Source organism: Tachyglossus aculeatus, chromosome 9, assembly GCF_015852505.1.
Source record: "Tachyglossus aculeatus isolate mTacAcu1 chromosome 9, mTacAcu1.pri, whole genome shotgun sequence".
NCBI lineage: Eukaryota > Metazoa > Chordata > Mammalia > Monotremata > Tachyglossidae > Tachyglossus > Tachyglossus aculeatus.
In genome coordinates this window covers 28,322,142-28,343,318 of record NC_052074.1, presented here as the reverse complement: position 1 = coordinate 28,343,318, position 21,177 = coordinate 28,322,142, and the positions used below count along the sequence as shown (strand labels likewise).

Sequence of the window (21,177 nt, the reverse complement as noted above, 5' to 3'; positions counted from 1 at the left end):
CCTGACCCTAAAGAGTCTTCAGTCAGAATCCTTCACCATCGGTGGCATAACCCTAACAGAGGTTCTCCACCACAGCATTTAGTACAGTGCCTGGCCCATAATACCATAAGTATTCTTATTATTCTTATTCTCCTGCTAGCAGAATCACTGACCTCGCTTATAGCCAAGCCCAATGGACTCGATTCATTTCTAAACAGGTAAGTATTCACAACCTTCCCCCCTCCCTGAACTTATGTATGAATCTTTTTATTCCTTTATCTTCTCATATCTGTAATATATTTTAGTGTCTGTTTCCTCTGCAAGAATGAAGCTTCTTGAAGGCATGACTCAATCAATCAATGGTATTTATTGTGTGCTTACTATGTGCAGAGCACTAAACTAAGCACTGGGGAGTGTGCACTATAATAGATTTATAAGACACATTTCCTACTCACAAGGAGCCCAGTCTAAAGGGGGAAACAGGCATTAAAATAAATTATGGGTATATGCATAAATGCTGCGGGATCTGAGCATGAATATCAAGTTAGGGGGCAGGTTTGCTTGTACCCACCCCAATGCTTAGTACAGTGCCTGGCACACAGTAAGCCCTTAACAAATACCATAATTACTATTATTACAGATCCAAGTGAATAGGCTACACACAAAGTAGAGGAAAAGATGGCTTAGTTGGGATAGCCCTTTTGGATACTCATTTTTTTGTATTCTCCCAAGCAGGGCTCTGCTCCTAGTAGGTGCTCAGTAAATACTAGTGATTGATAACAAGTTGGAAACTTTTTGGGGTGTCACTGGAATGTCTTCATTTTTTGAAGAGATATGTATTTTTCTTGCATTATCACCTCTGACAGTATTAGTCAGTGGGAGCCCTCATATTATCATCACTATCAGCATTTGTTTGCCATGCACAAAATAGTTTTGGATGCTTGGAAGCATGCAATAAAAGTAGAAGAGATAGTCCTTGCCCTCCCCAAATTGCTTTCTTGGAAATGTTTCCCCAATATATAGTATTATTGATTTGATGAAGCAGCAACAGGGTAAGAGGAAAAGGCTGGAGGCCAAGGGGAGAAAGAAAACAAACTCTTGGAGATGGTTTTTTATGGTATTTAAGTGCTAAGTGCCAGGCACTCTACTAAGCACTGGGGTGGATACAACCTGATCAGGTTAGACAATAGTCCCTGTCCCACATGGGGCTCACAGTTTTAATCCTCATTTTACTGATGAGGTAACTGAGGCACAGAGACGTTGGGTGATCTGCTCAAGTTCACACAACAGATACATGGTGGAATTGGGATTGGAATCCAGGTCCTCTTACTCTGAGGCCTGTGCTCTTTCCATTAGGCCACAATGATCACCCTGACAGCATGGTTTTTGGGGTGTGATCTAAAGTGAGACAAGTAGTATGTGGCTGTAAGGACATTGGGTTTGTGTGTAGTCTCCCCTGCCATTTGTTTGCTGCCAGAGGTTTCTTTGGTCCTATGGACGTTCTGGTCAAATAAGGATTTTCTCCTAGAAAAATCCTCTCCAAAAATGTATCTATTCCATTGTCATGGTACATGACTTCTCATCAGAAGAGCTAAAATTTAATATAAACACTTCTATATTTTCACACACAAGCACCCCACAAAGTTTTAACCAAATTTTATTTTATTTAAAATTGGAACATATTGATATGGCTCCTAATGTACAGACAAAATCTACAGTGTTGAAACCTTTGATAAAATTTACTTATTTCCTAAATATTACAAATACCTTAAACATTATTCTGACCAGTCATTTATACTAAGTATACATCAATTGTGTTTAACTTCATTTTAAACAGAAAATTGATTCATGACACAATGATTACATTGCTGCACATGCCTATTCTCATTAAAATTTGCCCAACAGGAGCATAATTACCATGAGTAAAAGTTTAATGAAAGAAAATACTAGGAGTCAGAAGTATTGGCAACAAGAAAAGTGTGGTCTAGAAAGTGCAATATTAGGAGAATTCATTTTACCTACCTGGCAGTTCTGCTCAAGCAGCGTTAGAGGTCTCTAAGCACCCTAATTTACCAGATATATGGTGGTTTCCAAACATCTCCCTCGCACAGTTGGATCACTTGGTCAGTTAGACCTCCCTGTTCTGATCACAAACAATGGTCACGAGTGGCAATACAGTAGTTGGAATAGATGCCCACAGTAAGTTCGTTGGAAACATGTCTACCAACTCAGTTATATCATACTCTCCTAAGCGCTTAGTACAGAGCTCTGTACCCAGTAAGTACTCAATAAATATGATTGATTGAGAGATGCATGAATACCGCCCTCCCTTGACCCACACACAAAAAATGCAAAGGCATCTTTCCCAATATAAATATTAAATATCCATTTTATAAAATAAAGCTTTACTTCATTAACCACCGGAGTTACGTTTCTTCAAGTTCTCATTGAAAGTAAAACCATAATTTACAAGAAAAAAAGGCTTATGGGGTTGGGGACTATGGCTTTGGTCATATTGGTCATATTTGGTCATTCTCTTTGACAATTCTTGTAGTTACCATACAATAATATAGTAATTGTGGTATTTGTAAGTGCTTTCTACATGCCAAACACTGTACTAAGCGGGATAGATACAAGATAAGTCAATCACAGTCCCTGTCCCACATGGGGATCACAGCCTAAGTAAGAGGAAGAAAAGGTATTGAACCCCCATTTTACAGATGAGGGAACTGAGGCCCAGAAATTAGGTCACTTGGCCAAGGTCCCACAGCAGGTAAATGGTGGAGCTGGGATTAGAACCCAGGTCCTCTGACTCCCAAGCCCATGCTCTTTCTACTAGGCCACTAACCTTGGGCTAACCAATCCAAACTTACATTCCCACAGGAAATCAGTTTCTCTGCACTCTTCATAAATCATTTATGCACTTTCCACTTAGAGCCCATAATCCAAGGGAAAATGTGAACTTGATCTGAACATTGTTAAACACAACTTGATGGAAGCACCAGCGTGGCAAGTGAGACTTTGTAGGCTTGATATGTGGCCACAAAAAACTGGTTTCTAAAAACTGAATATTAGAGAAGCCGAAATGGTGTACTGTATAGTCAACGTGAATATTGAGAAGTGTAACTGGTGAGGGAAGGTTATATTACAGTGGCATTATCAAGTTAGCCATTTTTCATTAACATACACTAGCACAAACCTGTGGAAAAATAAGGTTATAGCTTTTACAAGAAAAAACATAATTCATTGAGGGGGATATTTGGGGGTTTTTCTCACAATTCACAACAGCTTTAGGGAAAGGTGGGGAAAGACTATTGCTTTCTTCCCCAGACTTCCCGGGGATATCAGAGAGAGGCACAGAAGGAGGGGGAACAGAAAAAGAGGTATAAGGGAGCTGGAAGAAAGCAACAGATACCCACCCCAGCACTTAGTACTGTGCCTGGAACTCGATAAATGCTTAACAAATACCGAAAAAAAATCCCTAAGCAAATGGCAGAGCAAAAGGGACACCACAGGCAGAGTCGGTGGGGTACTTTTGTGAAACCAGAATAATCATCATTAAAAAAATGTATTGGGGCTGAAATTTGGGTAAACATGATGCACTTGCAAAATCCCTATAACCTCAAAGGAGAAAAGGAGGGAAAGATGAAACAAAGGAAAACAGGAGAGATGAGGAAAGAAGTTTACCATATCTGGTTTACTCAAACAGCAGCTCTACTTTTTAAAGCAATTAGCCTAAAGAATGAACTGGGGGAAGCAACAAGGCAGAGGATACTGAAAAATATTAAGAGTGAGAAGCTGAATAAGGCGGAGGCAAAATTTGAGGCTCATTTTGAAGTCAAAGAGAGCTACTGTTTCTAAAAGTGGTTCCAACTAGTTCCGGCCATTTAAGGGTTTACAATAATAAAATAATGTATCCAAGATAGATCCAGTTTAATTGTACATCTTTGAAAATGCAGTGGCCTTTTGAAGATTTTAGGAGATAAAACTCTGCAGCCAGAGGAATAAAAAGTTATAGGGACTGACTAGTTTACTGCATTTTAAATAGTTCATTAGTGGGCATGAATTTGGAAAGCAGAAAAAATAGGTGGTTTTGCCATAAAAAGGCAGTGCTTGAACATAACTTACTATTATAGCATTAATAAATTTTCTAGAGGTCTAGAACTAACTTCGGTCCTCACATCTGTGAGCTCCTGACCAAACTGTTCAGGAAGAGGAAGGTAGAGCTGCCTTTTGTGACTCTATCATCTTGAATGAGATATGAGGAAAGATATATGCCAAGTTTTCTTTCCCCAAAGGACAGCTCTATTTTTTGTACCTCTTAAGTACTGATGAAAGTAGAAGTTGCTAGAGTTAAAGATTTGCTTGTATCCACCCCAGTGGTACAGTGGCTGGCACATAGTAAGTGCTTATCAAATACCATAATTAGTATTATTAAAAGGAGTTTATTCAATGATCACTCAACCAAAGAAAATCTCAAGTGGTCACTTTGTTGATCAGCCATTCACCTGCTTGTCTACGGTTCTTGATTTCTGACAGGTTATTTTGCATGGTTAGCCAAGGCCAGGGGATTCCTGAAACCCTGGTAGAAAGCATAGTCCTTTTTTGGTCTTGGCATTGCCTGGGTTTTAATCAGTTTCAATGCCTTCCTTTTTTTGTGGCAGGAGAGAGAGGGTCCCATTTAAGATGCTCAAAATATTAATCTCTCTCTCTATAGTCCCCTTTCTTAAAAAGGTGTAAATATGAGCACAAATTGTGGGAAGTAAAAGAGTAACATTCCTGGTTGCATTGAATTCGTAGAACAGGCCTCTGCTTAAAATTCTTTTTGTGCACTTCAGGGTTGATCAGTCACCTTATTTCCTCGCTTCTTGTGTACAACCTCAGTAGGGTGATGTAGCAGCACCTTTCTACCATGTGGAATGATATTGTTTTAGACAACAAAAGAGCAAGGGTTTTGTTTTCTTCTTGGCCATAATTATTCACACCTACTAAGTCTCTCGAAGCACAAGTATAGAATATCAACCCACCCCATAACAAAGTCTCGATGAAAGCACTCAACAAATACCACTGAGTGATTGATTCCGTATCATCCTGAAGAGGTAGAAATAGGTGATGTGTTTACGAATGCCCACACACTGCAGTGATACTGAACAAGTGCTTTGTGTTTTTAAGGTCTTAAAATGGACTAACTCCACTGATCTTTCTGATTTCTTCGTATGTAAGCCAGAATACCAGTGACCAGGGAGTCTGCAAAGTTAACACACACACACACACACACACACACAGTTAGATGCATCTCTTTTAAAATTGGTTACCTATGTTTTCCTGTAATTCATATTAAAACATAACATTTCTAGACTTGCTTCTGTGTCCTGCACACAGAGATGTTGTCCACAATTCCCAGCACTTGACATTCCCAGCCTTCTGAGGTTCATACAATGCTACCCAAGTCATCTATTCCCAATGCCGACAAGGGTCAAAACAATTCATAACAGCCTTTAAACTCCCACTCTCTCCAGCTGCTTTCATACATGGAACAGGAAAACCTATCTGGAATAATGTCCTAGAAAAGTATGATGCACACCACTTACTCAAATGAATGTTATACCCATTTGAAATCAATTCAGCCAGGGATAAAGCATGTATGTAGTAACTCCAGTTTTCCTGTTTGTTTCAATAATTTCGGCAAATATAGTCCCAGTCACAAGCTAGTGAAATTGGGCACGATCCAGAGCAAATTCATATATTCATCAGTTTTGATGATCTGCTTTTCTTGTCAGCTAGCATGATATTTAAAAACATATTGACTATTAACTTCTCAGTCAACTCCTCTTGAAAATGATAACTCAGCTGCTCATATAGTAGACCCTTTTTTTTCCCCATGGATAATAAAGGCCACAGATTCTGGAGTTGTGTGACCTGGCCTTAATCGTATTGCTTTCCCAGATTAGACCATCAAGCAGGCAGTCTACTGAGATGGGAAATCTGGACAAAAGCCCCACCTGGCTACAGTTTCACCTTGAATTTCTGTTATTTCCCTGGTTACCCTTTCTGTCTGAGATTCTTCCACCTCCCACCTTCTAGTGGATGGGTATTTCAGGCAATGGTGGTGATGGGGCTACACAGAACTCTTGCTTCACCTTTCCATCTCCTGACACACTAGGCCAGAGGATATGCGTGAGTCTGAGACAGTATACGTGGGAGGGGTTGTGGCTGATAGTGTTAGTGGTAGGATTTATTAAGTGCTTACTTTGGGCAGAGTACTGTGCTAAGCAATGGGAGCCAGCATGATCCATGTGAAGCAGTGAGGTCTAGAGGAAAAAACATGGGTCTAGGAGTCAGATGACCACGGTTCTAATCTGGGCTCCCCTTCTTGCTTGCTGTGTGACCCTGGGCATGTCACTTTACTGCTCTGTGCCTCAGTTTCCTCATCTATAAAGTGGGGACTCAATACCCATTCACTCTCCCTCTTAGACTGTTAGGCCCTTATGAGACAAGGGACTGTGTCTGATCTGATTATCTTGTATTTTATCCCAGCACTTAGTACAGTGTTTGGCACATAGTAACTGCATAATGAATAGCACAGTTATCATTACTGGGGGGGATGCTGATCATTGTTCCCCCCTCCAGTCAGAGCCATTTTTCTTTTCAGTGGCTAACTCCTCTACCAGGCAGGGCTGTGACAGGCTGAAGTGAAAACTGTTACTGAGAGTACCTGGAGAATCCCCGCTACAGTCCTGCTTTCTGTGTCCCAATGCTAACCTGCAAAACTACCTTTGCTTTTCGACTATGCTGCTTTCTTCTTTTCCCTGTATCATCACCCTACTTGTCCCCCAGTTCCTTTCTCCCTTTTGGTAAGACACTGCTTTTCAAACCTGGCAGACTGGGCTAAGTAGGGTAGGTTGTTGATTTCGTCTTAGAGATTTAACACAGTACACCGTACCTATGCGCTAACCTGGGAGCTGGAGTCAGTATGCTATACCACTGTTCTCATCTGTTGCAGTGTTTCCTTTGAGCATAACTTCATGTGTCCTGTTTGATTTGAGCCACAGATACAGGAGAGATCACCCTTCCTCACTGTGGCTTAGTGGCAAAAGCACAGGCTTTGGAGTCAGAGGTTGTGGGTTCTAATCCCGGGTCTGTTACTTATAGGCTGTGTGACTTTGGGTAAGTCACTTAACTTCTCTGTGCCTCAGTTGTCTCATCTGTAAAATGGGGATTAAGACTGTGGGCCCCATGTGGGACAAGCTGATTACCTCGTATCTATGTCAGTGTTTAGAACAGTGCTTGGCACATAATAAGCACTTAACAAATACCATCATCATCACTCCCTATCTAACACACACAATTTAAGGTACTTCTGTTAACAGTTCATGAATTTAATCTTTGGAATTCTGGTGATAAACACTCCTCCCTGAAGGATTTTCATTTTTGGAAGATTCTCTCCTTTAAGTTTAAACAGAGCCCCAGTCTGGTTAAAAGGTTAACTGTCCCAAACAAGTGGAAGAGGAAGGTTTTGGACTGTATTAGGGTATATGAGTGGAGAAATAGGAATGAAGGAAGATGGATGGAAAGGTAGAAAAGAAAGAGATTATGCTAACTCTGCTGTACTCTATTCTCCCAAGTGCACAGTATAGCACTCTGCACATAGACTTAGTAAATACCAGTGATTAAGGAGAGAAATGAATGAGGAAAGAAGGAAAGTGACAACAGGAAACAAAGCACATCCTAATGGGATCATTGTAGGAATTGGGATATTGAGGGGTGATGGGAAACACTCAAATAATCAATTGCAAATTAGTAAAATATAGAATATTGAAAATGAATATGTAAGAGAAAAATAATTCTAATGGGAAAAAATAAATGTCATAGAGAAAATACTGATTTTACCATTCGCATCCAAGATGGTACAAAGCCTTTATACAGGCTCATGAATCCTTCACCTTTTATAGCCTGTATCAAGCAGTCAATAGAGGATTTATACAACAGTCCCCTAAAAAAAAAGACATACTTTCATTTTTTTCCCCAATATGTAAATACACAAATAATATTCAAACAAAAACACTAACATATTTGAATAGGTCCCTGAGGGGGTACACTTTAGAATTAAAGTTTCTTGATACTTTAAAATTAACCAGTCTCGATTAAAGATGATTTAGACATCATCTAAAGCAGTGTGGCTTAGTGGAAAGAGTATGGGTTTGGGAGTCAGAGGTCATAGGTTCTAATCTCAGCTCCACCACTTGTCAGCTGCGTAACTTTGGGCAAGTCACTTAACTTCTCTGTGCTTCAGTTACCTCATTTATAAAATGGAGTTAAGACTGTGAGCCCCACGTGGGACAACCTGATAACCTTGTATCTACCCCAGTGCTTAGAGCAGTGCTTGGCACATAGTAAGTGCTTAACAAATACCATAATTATTATTATTTACTGTGCTTATGCTAAAATGATACCAGGGCTGACTACTTGTTTTTTTTCCTTCTTCAAAATAAGAGTAATCCAGCCTGATTCATGCCTTTATACAGCTCCTACACCCTCTGACATCTATTTTCTATTGAGTAGCAACAATGTTAATTTGAGCCATGTCTGAGGAAATAGCACTAACTTCACAGGACAGAATCTTAAAACTATTTCTTGAATTTTGTATGTCTTGCTCTCCCCAAAATTTAGAAGCAAGAGGGATGCTCTTAAGGTGTCCAATTTATATTGTAAATTAGCTCATGGCTTAGTGGAAAGAGCACGAGCTTAGGGGCCAGAGGATGTGGGTTTCAATCCCGGCACTGCCACTTGTCTTCTGGGTGACCTTGGGCAAGCCACTTAACTTCTCTGTGCCTCAGTTACCTCATCTGTAAAATGGGGATTAAGACTGTGAGCCCCACGTGGGGCAAACTGATTATCTTGTATCTACCCTAGTGCTTAGAACAGTGCTTGGTACCTAGTAAGCACTTAAAAAGTACCATAATAATAATAATAATAATAATAAAGTAGTCAGTTTCATTCCAGACAAAAGAATCCATTAGTTCAACATGCATTTAATATAAATTATTCCCATTAAAGCAATTTTCCCCCTGCCCAAAACTAAGCGGTCACATTAGTGCAGATTAATTAACATGTGGACATTTATACCTTCCTTGTTTATCTCTGGGTTGATTCATTATTCGACTCTTGATGACATCGGCTGGAGTTCCCAGAGTAGCAGCAACCAATCCAGAACATAAACTAAAAAAACAATCGGTACATCAATCAATTAATGGTATTTATTGAGGGCCTACTGTGTGCAGAGCACTGAACTAAGCACTTGGGAGAATACAGTACAACAGAATTAGTTGACATGTTTCCTGCCCATAACGACCTCAGCTGAAGTAAAATTCATAGTTGCCTACCCTAAATGAGGCCATGGATACCTGATATTCAAGTACAAGGGAACATTAGATGCTTGAAAAGCATGTTATTTGAAATCCCCGTTTTCAGGAATGGAAATTACCACTCAGTGAATGAAACTGGGTGAAGAGGGATGAGTTTGAGATAAAAAAACCTCATCCCATGTTCAGGCTTTGGGCTTTATTTCACATTATTATTATCATTATATTTATTACAATTGTTATATTTCTTAAGTGCTTACTAGGCGTCAAGTCCTGCTTTACGTGCTGGGGTAGATACAAGTTAACCAAGTTGGACACCCATCCCTGGCCCAAATGGGCCTCATGGTCTAAGCAACAAGGAGAACAGGTATTGAATCCCCATTTTACGATTGAGAAAACTGAGGTGGAGAGACATGAAGTGACTTGCCGACAGCCCCAGAGGAAGCAACTGGCAGAAGTAGGATTAGATCCCATGTCCTCTGACTCTTAGGCCCATGGTTTTTTTTTCCCCATTAGGCCACATTGCTCCTCAAATTTTGATGGGCTTTGTTGTACATATATTAATTTATTTTTAAAGTGTAATTGTATGTTTACAGGAAAGAAAATCGGGGGATATTTTGTAGCTGGAAAACCATTCCAGCAATGGGAGACTGAATAACTCGACAAGTATCTCCAACTCTCTCTTGGCCTCTTTCTCTCTTCTCCGCTCATGATTCCAAACTTGTACCTTAGTACAACACAGTGCAGTACAGTGCTTTGCACACAGTAAGCACTCAGTAAGCGATTTCCCATTCAACCCCATTTGGGCTACTTGTAGGGCTTATCATTGTCTCCTACCCAGTCTTCCAATCTGGCAGTCAACATGAGGTTCTGAGCATCTCGAGGGCACAGTGTCTCCCTAAACAGCTGACTGGGTTACAGTCAGACTCCTCTAATGCACCTGTTGGTCTTTAAAGGCAACAGGGGAATCCATTATCAAAGAACAGAATCCTGGTTCTCTCCATCACACCACCACTGTTCCCAGCTTCCACAACAACTCAACCATCCAGGCTTCTGTCTGTGGAAACCTTGCAGAAGAAATATGCTGGAAATAACAGAGGTTACAGAAAAATAATAAATACCTGGATAAGCTATGAGTCAAAATGTTGTCCTGAAGTGATGTGTTCTGCAGTAAGAAGTGTTTCACTGAATCATAAGTGGTCAAATCTAAAAGAAAATGGAACCTTTAATCAGGTATTAGAAATAATAGGGGTTTAAGAGGCTTATCTTGGGCATTAATGAGATCAAAGCCATTCATTAATAGAAAATGTAACAGTAATACTCTAGTTTGAGTCAGATTCTTGGGGCCAGCTTTCTGCAAGTTCTACCTGTCTTCTAACTCCAGATGTTGTCGGTGCCAGGAGGAAGGGAATTGGTCTGGATGATCTGTCAAGATGTCTCCCAGCCCCCTGATGCTAATTACATCAGTTTTGTAGAGAGTTGCCCACTCCAATTCAGACCCCGGCAAGCATTCTTTTCTAGAATTATAGGGTTTCAGTTTTCCTGGCTTTGAAGGCTTCTGGTAGTTTTAATACTTGGGGTGTTTCTGGGTTCATGGTCATCAAAAAAGTTGCAATTTACCTCCCATGTTTACCAGGGCTGCCCTCTGAACATTGGGCACCCAGCCTGCCCAGAGACCACGGAGTCCACCCTCTGTCACAATTTTGGCAAATGCGTGATGCACGCCACGGAATCTGAGGAATAAAAACGCCACATGTGAAGACTCAATTCCTCTGTGGAAACAATCTAAACAGAATAGAGAGAAATGAGACAGAACATCTAAGCAGGAAAGCAAAGACCCATTTCCGCACCCCCATTTTTCTGGAACCAACACTCCTGTTAAAGTGAAAAACAAAACATGGAAGAGAGGGAGAGAAAGTTAACTGGTCCAATAAAGAAAAATCTTACAGAAATCTGATGTAGTCAGTGTATGTTTCCCACCAAGGAAAACACTTCAAAAACCAGTTAATTTTCCATAAATCTACCAAAACCTAATTTGGAACCAATAGGCTATGTATCGAACAAATTTTAGTTTATGTTACCTTTACATTTTTTGTGCATAATTTATTTTTTACTTTTACATTTATAATAATAATGATAATTATTATGATATTTGTTAAGTGCTTAGTATGTATCAAGCACTGTTCTAAGTGCTGGAGTTGATGCAGATTAATCAGGTTGAACACAATCCCTGTCTCACATAGGGCTCACAGTCTTAATCCCCACTTTACAGATGAGGATCCCTGTCCCACATAGGGCTCACAGTCTTAATCCCCACTTTACAGATGAGGTAACTGAGGCCCAGAGAAGTGAAGTGACTTGCCCAAGGTCACACAGCAGACACGTGGTGGAGCCAGGATTAGAACCCAGGTCCTTCTGACTCCAGGCCCGGGCTCTATTCCTTAAGCCATGCTGCTTCTATCTGGCCTATCTCAGACTTGATAGCATAGACAACAATTTTGGGGTCAGGACTGAAAGGGTTTCCTGTCAATTTCCAGTTTGAAAACAAATATTTATTTTTCTTGTCTGAAAAAAAGTTCTCATTAGCTGTGCCAATAAGCCTAGAATGTTTTTACTCACCTGGGCCAACAGACTATTAAGCTAGTTTAAAAAATCCGCCCAGAGCTGAATTAGCAGCAATAATAAATGGAAGCCTGATTTTAAAAGTTCCCCAAATGGAAGCCGAGGAAAATGGGAGTAAAAACCCAGTAACGTTGCAAAACTCACCGGGATGGTTTCCCTTCAAGTTTCCGCTTTCCCTCCATTTGCATTTGAACCTTCACTAGATCAGCAGGGTTGGCAAAAAACTGACCAATGACACCAGCGATCATCCCTCCCATGACTGCTTTCCTAAAACATTGGGAAGGAAAATTAAAAATGCACATCTCAACGACAATTTGCCTCTCCCCATCATTCTCATTCCAGCGAGTTAATGCTAGGACCCTAACTAATCTCAACCCTAGAGAAACTGTGTGGGAAAATAGTATCTTTTCTTCAAAATGCTGATCTCACCAGGGCTCTTATCATCTTTAAAACCACGGTTCTTGAAACTTTCATTGAAAAAAAACCCTCATTTTGAAAGCTAAATACCTTGGTGACCTTTGTAATTTTTGTAATTTATTTTATCCTTTTTTAAAAAACATAGAAGATATAATGGATAACAGCTTCTTAATCATGTTATTTTTTTCAAATCTTCCACCTCCCATTTCTTATTCTTCCGCCTCTCCTCTGATCTTCATACAGAAACTGATTCCTCCTCCTATCCTTTGACAGTGTCTTCCGGTCCTGGGAACTCTCATGCAACGCCAGCTATGTATGACAACGAGTTTTGTCAGAACAATCTTGATTAAGAACATTTACTAAGCGCTTACAATGTACCAGGCCCCAGACAGAGTGTCACAGTAAACACAGGAAAAGCAGTTAAGACTTTCGTCGATATTACCCTAAGTGTAAAAGATTTTTCAAATATCCTAGAGTTACAGGGCACTCATACAGGGTCAGTCAGCTAAAAAGGGTTGCCTCACATGACTTTCTCATCTTCTTCAACAGCAGAGAGATTCACCCCCTGAAATGTGGGATTCAGTCATTGTTCTCCTCCCTGCTTCCTTCATTAGCAAATGTTCTGCTCCTATGAAGCTCCTTCCCCTGGAAGTCCACCCCTGTCTTCTTTCATGGCTGGCCTAACCACAAAATATCCCCAAAGTTTCCAAAGCACAGAAAAAAAAACCCCAACACTGTTCTGTTTCTTCGGTGAGTCGGGGGTGGGAGCAATATGAGTTTAAGGCATCATTCAGATGAGCCAGACCCTTCCTAGAATGGGGGGGGGGGGGGGGGGGGACGGACTTCATTAAAAGTAATACAATTCACAAAATATTTCTACCATGAAAAACCACTAAGACTATGTTCCAAAGGGTAGACATATATTATAAAGCATTTAACCTGCATTTTTCACCAACTAGACTGAAAACTTATGGGCTGCTCTGCGCTGCAGTTGCCCTACAACTCATGAATAGTTCCCCATGAACAGAACTGCTAAAAGCAATATAACTTTAGGGTCTTCTCTGTGACAAAGGGTTTTCAAAAGCCTTAGCTCACATCCATTTTCTGACAAAAAAAGCAGGAAACACTTTCACATTTCAATCTATGTTTCTGTCCACATATTTCAAGCTTTCTATAAATTCCTTCAGGTTTTCAGACCTGGCTACTCTGAAAGAAATCTGTAATTAGCTTGAAATTATAAAGTGCCATTTTCAATTTTTTTTCCCCAAACTGGCAAAGGAATCCACATGCTTTCATCAAGTCTAGGGAAGAGAGGAAGGGATGTGAAAGTCAAAGGAAACTTGTTTCACCTTGGAGAAGTAAGACCCGAGTATTCAGTGACAGTAAGAAAAGAATATATGGACCTGGTCAGGGAACGTATCTACCAACATTGTACTTTACTCTCCCAAGTGCTTAGTACAATGCTGTGCACACAGTAAGCACTCAATAAATACCACTGATTGATGACTTTTTTTAAAGTGGGTTATGAGATTTGGGCACTATTTTGTAGAAAGGATAAAGAGATGGGTCTAATTCCAGCAATCTGAGAATCAAACTTCATTTTTTGGGAAAAATTAGCATTATGGGTATGCTGTAGTTGTGGAGCTAAATATTTCCGACCAGGTTTGTAATTTAGAAGTAATAGGATGACATTTTCCTAATGCTTTTTGCCAACCATTAAGCAAGCTCATCTTAAAAAAGTTCTTTAGCATGGTGTTGACCTAGAATGTGGCAATTATAGTTCACCTGGAACAGATTATTTTGAAAACTAAATCTCTTATCAATTTTTCCATGATCCAGCTGCATGCTCCAAGTTCTTTTTATCAACAGTGTTCTCTTAGTGGCGAGGTTTTATTTCATTTTAATTTGCTTGATGTTTTGGAAGATTCTACTTTTATTTTTAGCTTGTTTTAATGTTTTTATAAAAGAATCATATGAAATTTGTGTTATGAGTTATTTTTAATCAGTGAAGGTATAATCGTATAAATCTAATGTTTTTTAAAAAGGACACTGCCATCGCTGAAATACCCAACTTATAAACTTACCAAAGGGGAAAATGCTTATCTTCACTTTTGCCCAGCACCGATTCCCGAAGATATTCATAGGTAACCATACGCCCACCAGAGTAAACTGAAAAATAGGCATATTTTTTTCATTACATTGAGCTTTCTATTTGCTGTGTTTATTGTGAAGAGCATGCAGTTCTTAAAAACTTAATGTCATGTACACAACCAAGTGATAAAGACCATAAATAGCATTCATAAATTGGCCAGTATTCTATTCATATTTGTTAGGTGAAAGAGAGGGGAATAGAGAAAACAACAATAATCAAACCTGAAATTAGTAACCCAAGGATAGAATGCATTTCAGTGTTCACACAAGTGCCTTTCTTAGTCATCTAAGGACTTGATGATGAATTTTGGTAAAATCTATTAATAAAAATACTGCCACCTGGTACTTGCCCATGCACTTAGTACAGTGCTCTGCACCTAGTTAGTGCTCAATAAATACGATTGATTGATACTTTCCTCTTCCCCAAGCCCACCTCTCAAAATTCTGTAGACAAATCTCACACTCCTCAGCACTTTGGACTTAATCCGATACTTTTAACTCATTAACCATAACAGTATTTGAAATGCTAAAATCAATTCCTATATCTCCCGCATTTTGAAGGGAAGGTACGTTTGGGAACATGGAGTTCCATGAGAAACACAGGGAACTAGAAGAGCAAGTTTGTGTACAATACCTTTGCCCCACACAACCCCAGAGAAATGACTTTACTCCCTCTGATTCTAAGTAGATTGAGTTCAATCTATTTACACTTAATATAGTACTCTTTGCCTGGGTTTCACCCTAAAGAAAATAGTTCAGGAAATTTCCTATAGGATTCACTATATCGATGTTTTTCTTCATGGTATTTATTAAGTCCCTACTATGTGCCAGGCTCTGTACTAAGGCCTGGGGTAGGTACACACTAATCAGGTTGGCCACAGTCCATGTCCCTTACCTTCTCTGTGCCTTATTTGCCTCACCTGTAATATAGGAATTAAGACTCTGAACCCCATGTGAGACATGGACTATGTCCAACCTGATTAGCTTGTATCTACCCCAGGCTTAGTACAGTGTCTGGCATATAGTAGGGACTTAACAAATACCATTAAAAAAACCCCCTCTAACTACTTTCATCCAATTTGCTTTTCTTTCATACAGCTGGTGAAATCACCAGATGTTTTGGGGGCTCATAGTAATGGCATTTATTAAGCGCTTACTATGTGCAAAGCACTGTTCCAAGCGCTGGGGAGGTTACAAGGTGATCAGGTTGTCCCACGGGGGGCTCACAGTCTTAATCCCCATTTTACAGATGAGGTTACTGAGGCACAGAGAAGTGAAGTGACTTGCCCAAAGTCACACAGCTCACAGTTGGCAGAGCCAGGATTTGAACCCATGACCTCTGACTCCAAAGCCCATGCTCTTTCCATTGAGCCACATTGCTCAGGCTCTCAGCTAAGCTACTTCCTTGCCCCTGGAGGCCTTAATTCTCTTCCCTACTACGTTCCCCCTTCTTCCTCTTCTTCCCTCAGTCCCCAGTCAGATCGAGTCTCACTCACCTCTCATTCCTCCCCTCTGCTCCTAGTTAAGGGGAGTGTGGAGCCTGAAAAATAAGGAGACTGCTCCTCCCAAGAAAAAAACTGAAGGCCTGGAAATAAGTACTATCATTTAGTATTAGTCAAGGTAATTTAAAACTGCCCTCTGAAGCTAAAACAAGTAAACCCTAATTTTTAGATTTCCAAAGCAAACTGAACCCAGACTTGCATATTAATTGCAAGGTCTTTGAGAGCAAGAACTATCTTCTATTTCCCGTTTTATTCATTCATTCAGTCGTACTTATTAAGGGTATACTGTGTGCAGAGCACTGTACTAAGCACTTGGGAAGTACAAGTTGGCAACATGCAGAGATGGTCCCCACCCAACAACGGGTTTACGGTATTCTGGCCACAGTAGGAGCTCAATAAACGCTGTTGGTACTGATATTGTTCTGACTATTTTTCTTTTAAATTATAAAACACGTTTAATTCAGTGATAGAATAAAAATCATACATACCCACTGATTTCCAGCTCATTAACTGAAAACACCATTGACTGACTGATTGTGAAACATCTGGGACAAAAGTCAAAGCATGCAACTACTTGAGCAATTAGACCTCCAGTAAGTACCTAAATGTCTGTAAATGGCAGGCGTTACCCCCTGCCAAAGCTTCAGAAAGCCTTCTTCTTGAACTATTCCCATGGCTGTACGCAGCATGCCCCGATAGGGAATGCTGCCTCCTGATGGTTCTCCATAATGAGCAAGAGCAGCTTCCCCTTGAATTTGAAGTCGAGTTTTTGTGAGGTCGAGCGGAAAGGTTGCTATATGAAACACACAAAAAAACCCACTGTTCTGAAACAAAAACATTATGAAATACAAGTGACCCATCATATTCCACACCTGAATTCAATTTCACAAGCAGCATGGGTGAGAAGCAGTATGGTCTAGTGGATCATGCCTTATTGAGAGCTCACCTCTTCCAGGAGGCCTTCCCAGACTGAGCCCCCTTTTTCCTCTCCTCCTCCCCAGCACCCCCCCAGCCCTACCTCCTTCCCCTCCCCACAGCACTTGTATATATTTGTACAGATTTATCACTCTATTTTACTTGTACAGATTTACAACTCCATTTATTTTATTAATAATATGCATAAAGCTATAACTCTATTCTGACGGTTTTGACACCTGTCTACATGTTTTGTTTTTGTTGTCTTTCTCCCCCTTCTAGACTGTGAGCCCTTTGTTATGAGCCCTCTGTCTCTATATGTTGCTGACTTGGACTTCCCAAGCTCTTAGTACAATGCTCTGCACACAGTAAGTGCTCAATAAATATGATTGAATGAATGAATCGAGCACGGGCCTGGGGGTCAGAAGGACCTATTTCTAATCCCAGCTCCACCTACTCATCAGCTGTGTGACCTCTAGACTGCAGACTCATTGTGAGCAGGGAATGTATCTGTTTATTATGTTGTACAACAAGCTTACAGAATTCAGATTAGATCCAGGAGAATTAGAAGGGCTTGTTGACATGAAGATCTAGAATTTTGCATAGGCCATGTGGTCCAATGGGGGTGACAACCATAAGGTGACAGCAAAAAGACCTCAAGGTTTGGGTCCGTGGTTCTTGTTTTGAATTGCAATATTCTTGTTTCTCGAAAACGTTTGTGAGAAAAACCTGATGTGTGATTATTCATCCCTCTTAGTTCACTGAAAGTCTGATTTTTTATTAAATGCCTTAAAAAGTAGAAGTCGGAGCTAGGAGCTTGTGGTTTTTAAGTTGCCTCCCTCAGCACATGAAAAATGTCAAATTGGATCAAAATTGGGTTAGCCCAGTGTTCTGCACTCTGTAGGTGGTTAGTGAATAAAATCCATTGAATTATGGGTTCTGGGACAGTAGACAATTCCAGGAATTCTCCCAGGTTTTCTCTCCGCTCTAGAGACACTCCACTGAAACAGGGCATTTGGAATCCCTTAGTGTGTGTGAACAGCAGAGCAAGGTGTTTTGTGTAACCCTTCTCCCTCCCACCCTCCCCCGTCCCTTCTCCGATCCAATCTGAAAGGCCCCTTATTTTGTTCCCTCAAAATGAGATTCCGGCATATCTGAGGATCCAGGGGACATGAGTTCCCATGTGCCAACTCCGACACAGATATTTCTGTGACTTGGGAAAGTCACAGTCTCTGTGTCTCAGTTTCCCCATCCCAAATACAGAGGCAGAAATACTCACCTACCTGTATCACTGCTGTGAGGATGTAAAATAGCATTTACCTCATTTATAATTGCTATGGAGATGGAAAGTAGCAGTTACCTCATTTATAATTGCTGGAAAGATGTAAAATAGCATTTACCTCATTTGTAACACGTTTAGGTTAACTTTTGTATCCATATTTTCCATCGTAGATCGTCACCAGAATAGTTACCAAGTAGGAGTCAAATGTGCGGTTTAGCTAGAATGTCGGTGAGGTGTGGACAGGGAAAGAGCGGGGGTTGGGTGAATTGTTTGGCAGAGTCTGAAAGGGAAGCTCAAGTTATGAAAGGGCTTTAAGATGCCAAACAAAATGCATGCACCTACGTTTGAAAATGATTATGATTTAATGACTTCCATCAGGATGCGGGAAAAAGCCCAGAACACAGCAGACCTGGTGCTTGCCCACAGAGGAACTCCCAGGTTGGACAGTGTGATTTAGTGTATAGAACTCGGGCCTGGGAGTCAGAAGGAGTGGGTTCTAATCCCAGCTCTGCCACATGTCTGCTGTGTGACCTTGGGCAAGTCACTTCATTTTTCTGTGCCTCTGTTACCTCATTTGTAAAATGGGGATTAAGAGTGTGTGCTCCTTGTGGGACAGGGACTGTGTCCAACCTGATTAATTTGTATCTACCCCAGCGTTTAGTACAGTGTTTGGCATTTAGTAAACACTTAACAAGCACTATTATTGTTATTATTATTATTTCTGATTGAGGAGAAACGGGGCTTGGGGATGATGCTAATGTCTGTCTCCCCCTCTAAACCATAAACTCATCATGGGCAGGGAATGTGCTAATTCTGTTGGACTGGACTCTCCCAAGCCCTTAATACAGTGTTCTGCACATAATAAGCACTCAGTAAATACCACTGATTGACGAATCGCTCTGCTGCTCCCCCGCTAGCCCTGGACTCCTTCCCCAACTGCTACCATTCATTCATTCATTCATTCAATCAATCAGTCAATCATATTTATTGAGCGCTTATTCGGTGCACAGCACTGTACTAAGCGCTTGGGAAGGTACAACACAGCGATGAACAGTGACATTCCCTGCCCACAGTGAATGTCTGGTGGTGGTGGTGGTGGGAAGACAGACATCAATATAAGAAAATAAAATTACAGCTCTGTACATCCCTGCAGGCAGGGAGGGAGGGAGGAATCCCAGCCCTGCCACCTGTCTGCTGTGTGACCTTGGGCAAGTCACTTCACTTCTCTGTGCCTCAGTTATTTGATCTGTAAAACAGGGATTGAGACTGTGAGCCCCATGTGGGACAGGGCCTTTAACCAACCTAATTTGCTTGTATCCACCCTAGTGCTTAGTACAGTGCCTGGCACGTAGTAAGCGCTTAACAAATATAATAATAATAATGATAATAATAATGATAATACCTAGCTCGGCCACGATGGCTGCGCAGCAGGAGAGGAGGAACCTGCTTCCTCTGGGCCATCTCTCTGCCAGGGACCAACGCCTCTCTTCGTCCTTCGAGGGGGACATTCAGCAACAGAATGGGCCTCGTCGATGCTGCCACCACCGGCCCCTCAGGACTGAACCGGTCCACTGCGGATCTGGGAGCCTTGAACGCCCGGGCCCTCCGGTCCTTCAGGGCTGAACTGGTCCAGTCCGGGGGCCTCGAATGCCTGGGCCCTCCTGTCCCTCAGGACTGAGCCAGTCCAGTCCAGAAGCCTCGAACACCCGGGTCCTCCTGTCCTTCAGGACTGAACCAGTCCAGTCCGTGAGCCTTGAACGCTTGGGTCCTCCTGTCCTTCAGGACTGAACCGGTCCAGTCTGGGAGCCTCGAACGCTTGGGCCCTCTTGTCCTCAGGACTGAACCGGTCCAGTCCAGGAGCCTCGAATGCCTGGGTCCTCCTGTCCCTCAGGACTGAGCCGGTCCTGTCCAGGAGGCTCGAATGCTTGGGCCCTCCTGTCCTTCAGGACTGAACCAGTCCAGTCCGTGAGCCTTGAACGCTTGGGTCCTCCTGTCCTTCAGGACTGAACTGGTCCAGTCCGGGAGCCTCGGACGCTTGGGCCCTCCTGTCCTTCAGGACTGAACCAGCCCACTCCAGGAGCCTCGAACACCTACCTGGGTCCTCCTGTCCCTCAGGACTGAGCCGGTCCTGTCCAGGAGCCTCGAACGCTTGGGCCCTCCTTTCCTTCAGGACTGAACCGGCCCACTCCAGGAGCCTCGAATGCCTGGGTCCTCCTGTCCTTCAGGACTGAACCAGTCCGGTACTTAAGGACTGAACTGGTCCAGTCCGGGAGCCTCGAACGCTTGGGCCCTCCTGTCCTTTCAGGACTGAACCGGCCCACTCCAGGAGCCTCGAACGCCCGGGTCCTCCTGTCCTTCAGGACTGAACCGGTCCAGTCCAGAAGCCTCGAACACCCGGGTCCTCCTGTCCTCAGGACTGGTCCGATCCGGTGCAGGAGCCTCGAATGCCTGGGCCCACCTGTTCCTCAGGATTGGACTGAACCGGTCCAGTCCGGGAGCCTCGAACGCTTGGGCCCTCCTGTCCTTCAGGACTGAACTGGTCCAGTCCGGGAGCCTCAAACGCTTGGGCCCTCCTGTCCTTCAGGACTGAACCGGTCCAGTCCAGAAGCCTCGAACACCCGGGTCCTCCTGTCCTCAGGACTGGTCCGATCCGGTGCGGGAGCCTCGAATGCCTGGGCCCACCTGTTCCTCAGGATTGGACTGAACCGGTCCAGTCCGGGAGCCTCGAAAGCTTGGGCCCTCCTGTCCTTCAGGACTGAACCGGTCCAGTCCGGGAGCCTCAAACGCTTGGGCCCTCCTGTCCTTCAGGACTGAACCGGTCCAGTCCAGAAGCCTCGAACACCCGGGTCCTCCTGTCCTCAGGACTGGTCCGATCCGGTGCGGGAGCCTCGAATGCCTGGGCCCACCTGTTCCTCAGGATTGGACTGAACCGGTCCAGTCCGGGAGC

At 42.3% G+C, this 21,177-nt stretch overlaps 1 protein-coding gene across 2 annotated transcripts; it reads right to left on the bottom strand.

The window, feature by feature from the left end:
• Nucleotides 1-1,676: 1,676 nt before the first annotated feature.
• On the bottom strand, nt 1,677-20,988 carry SLC25A27 (solute carrier family 25 member 27). Of its 2 annotated transcripts, XM_038751425.1 has the most exons (9): nt 19,633-20,988; nt 16,635-16,826; nt 14,465-14,549; nt 12,108-12,230; nt 10,962-11,074; nt 10,463-10,547; nt 9,106-9,198; nt 7,870-7,972; nt 1,677-5,226 (listed from the first exon to the last, which is right to left on the bottom strand). In XM_038751425.1, the coding sequence occupies exons 1-9, from the start codon at nt 19,736-19,738 to the stop codon at nt 5,155-5,157; spliced, it is 972 nt and encodes a 323-aa protein (XP_038607353.1). In that variant the 5' UTR covers nt 19,739-20,988; the 3' UTR covers nt 1,677-5,154. The 2 variants fall into 2 exon arrangements, with proteins under 2 accessions (XP_038607353.1, XP_038607352.1); XM_038751424.1 differs by lacking the exon at nt 1,677-5,226 and having other exon boundaries at nt 7,649-7,972.
• Nucleotides 20,989-21,177: the final 189 nt, after the last annotated feature.

What these genes read in the sequence shown, in the direction of transcription:
- SLC25A27 (XM_038751425.1), bottom strand. Translation starts at nt 19,738, where the DNA reads ATGTCCCCCTCGAAGGACGAAGAGAGGCGTTGGTCCCTGGCAGAGAGA. An exon ending in TGCCATTTACAGACATTTAG is followed by an intron (nt 14,550 to 16,634) that starts GTACTTACTGGA and finishes CCTATTTTTCAG; the next exon opens with TTTACTCTGGTGGGCGTATG. An exon ending in TTGACTCATAGCTTATCCAG is followed by an intron (nt 9,199 to 10,462) that starts GTATTTATTATT and finishes TTGTTTTTTTAG; the next exon opens with TTTATGTTCTGGATTGGTTG.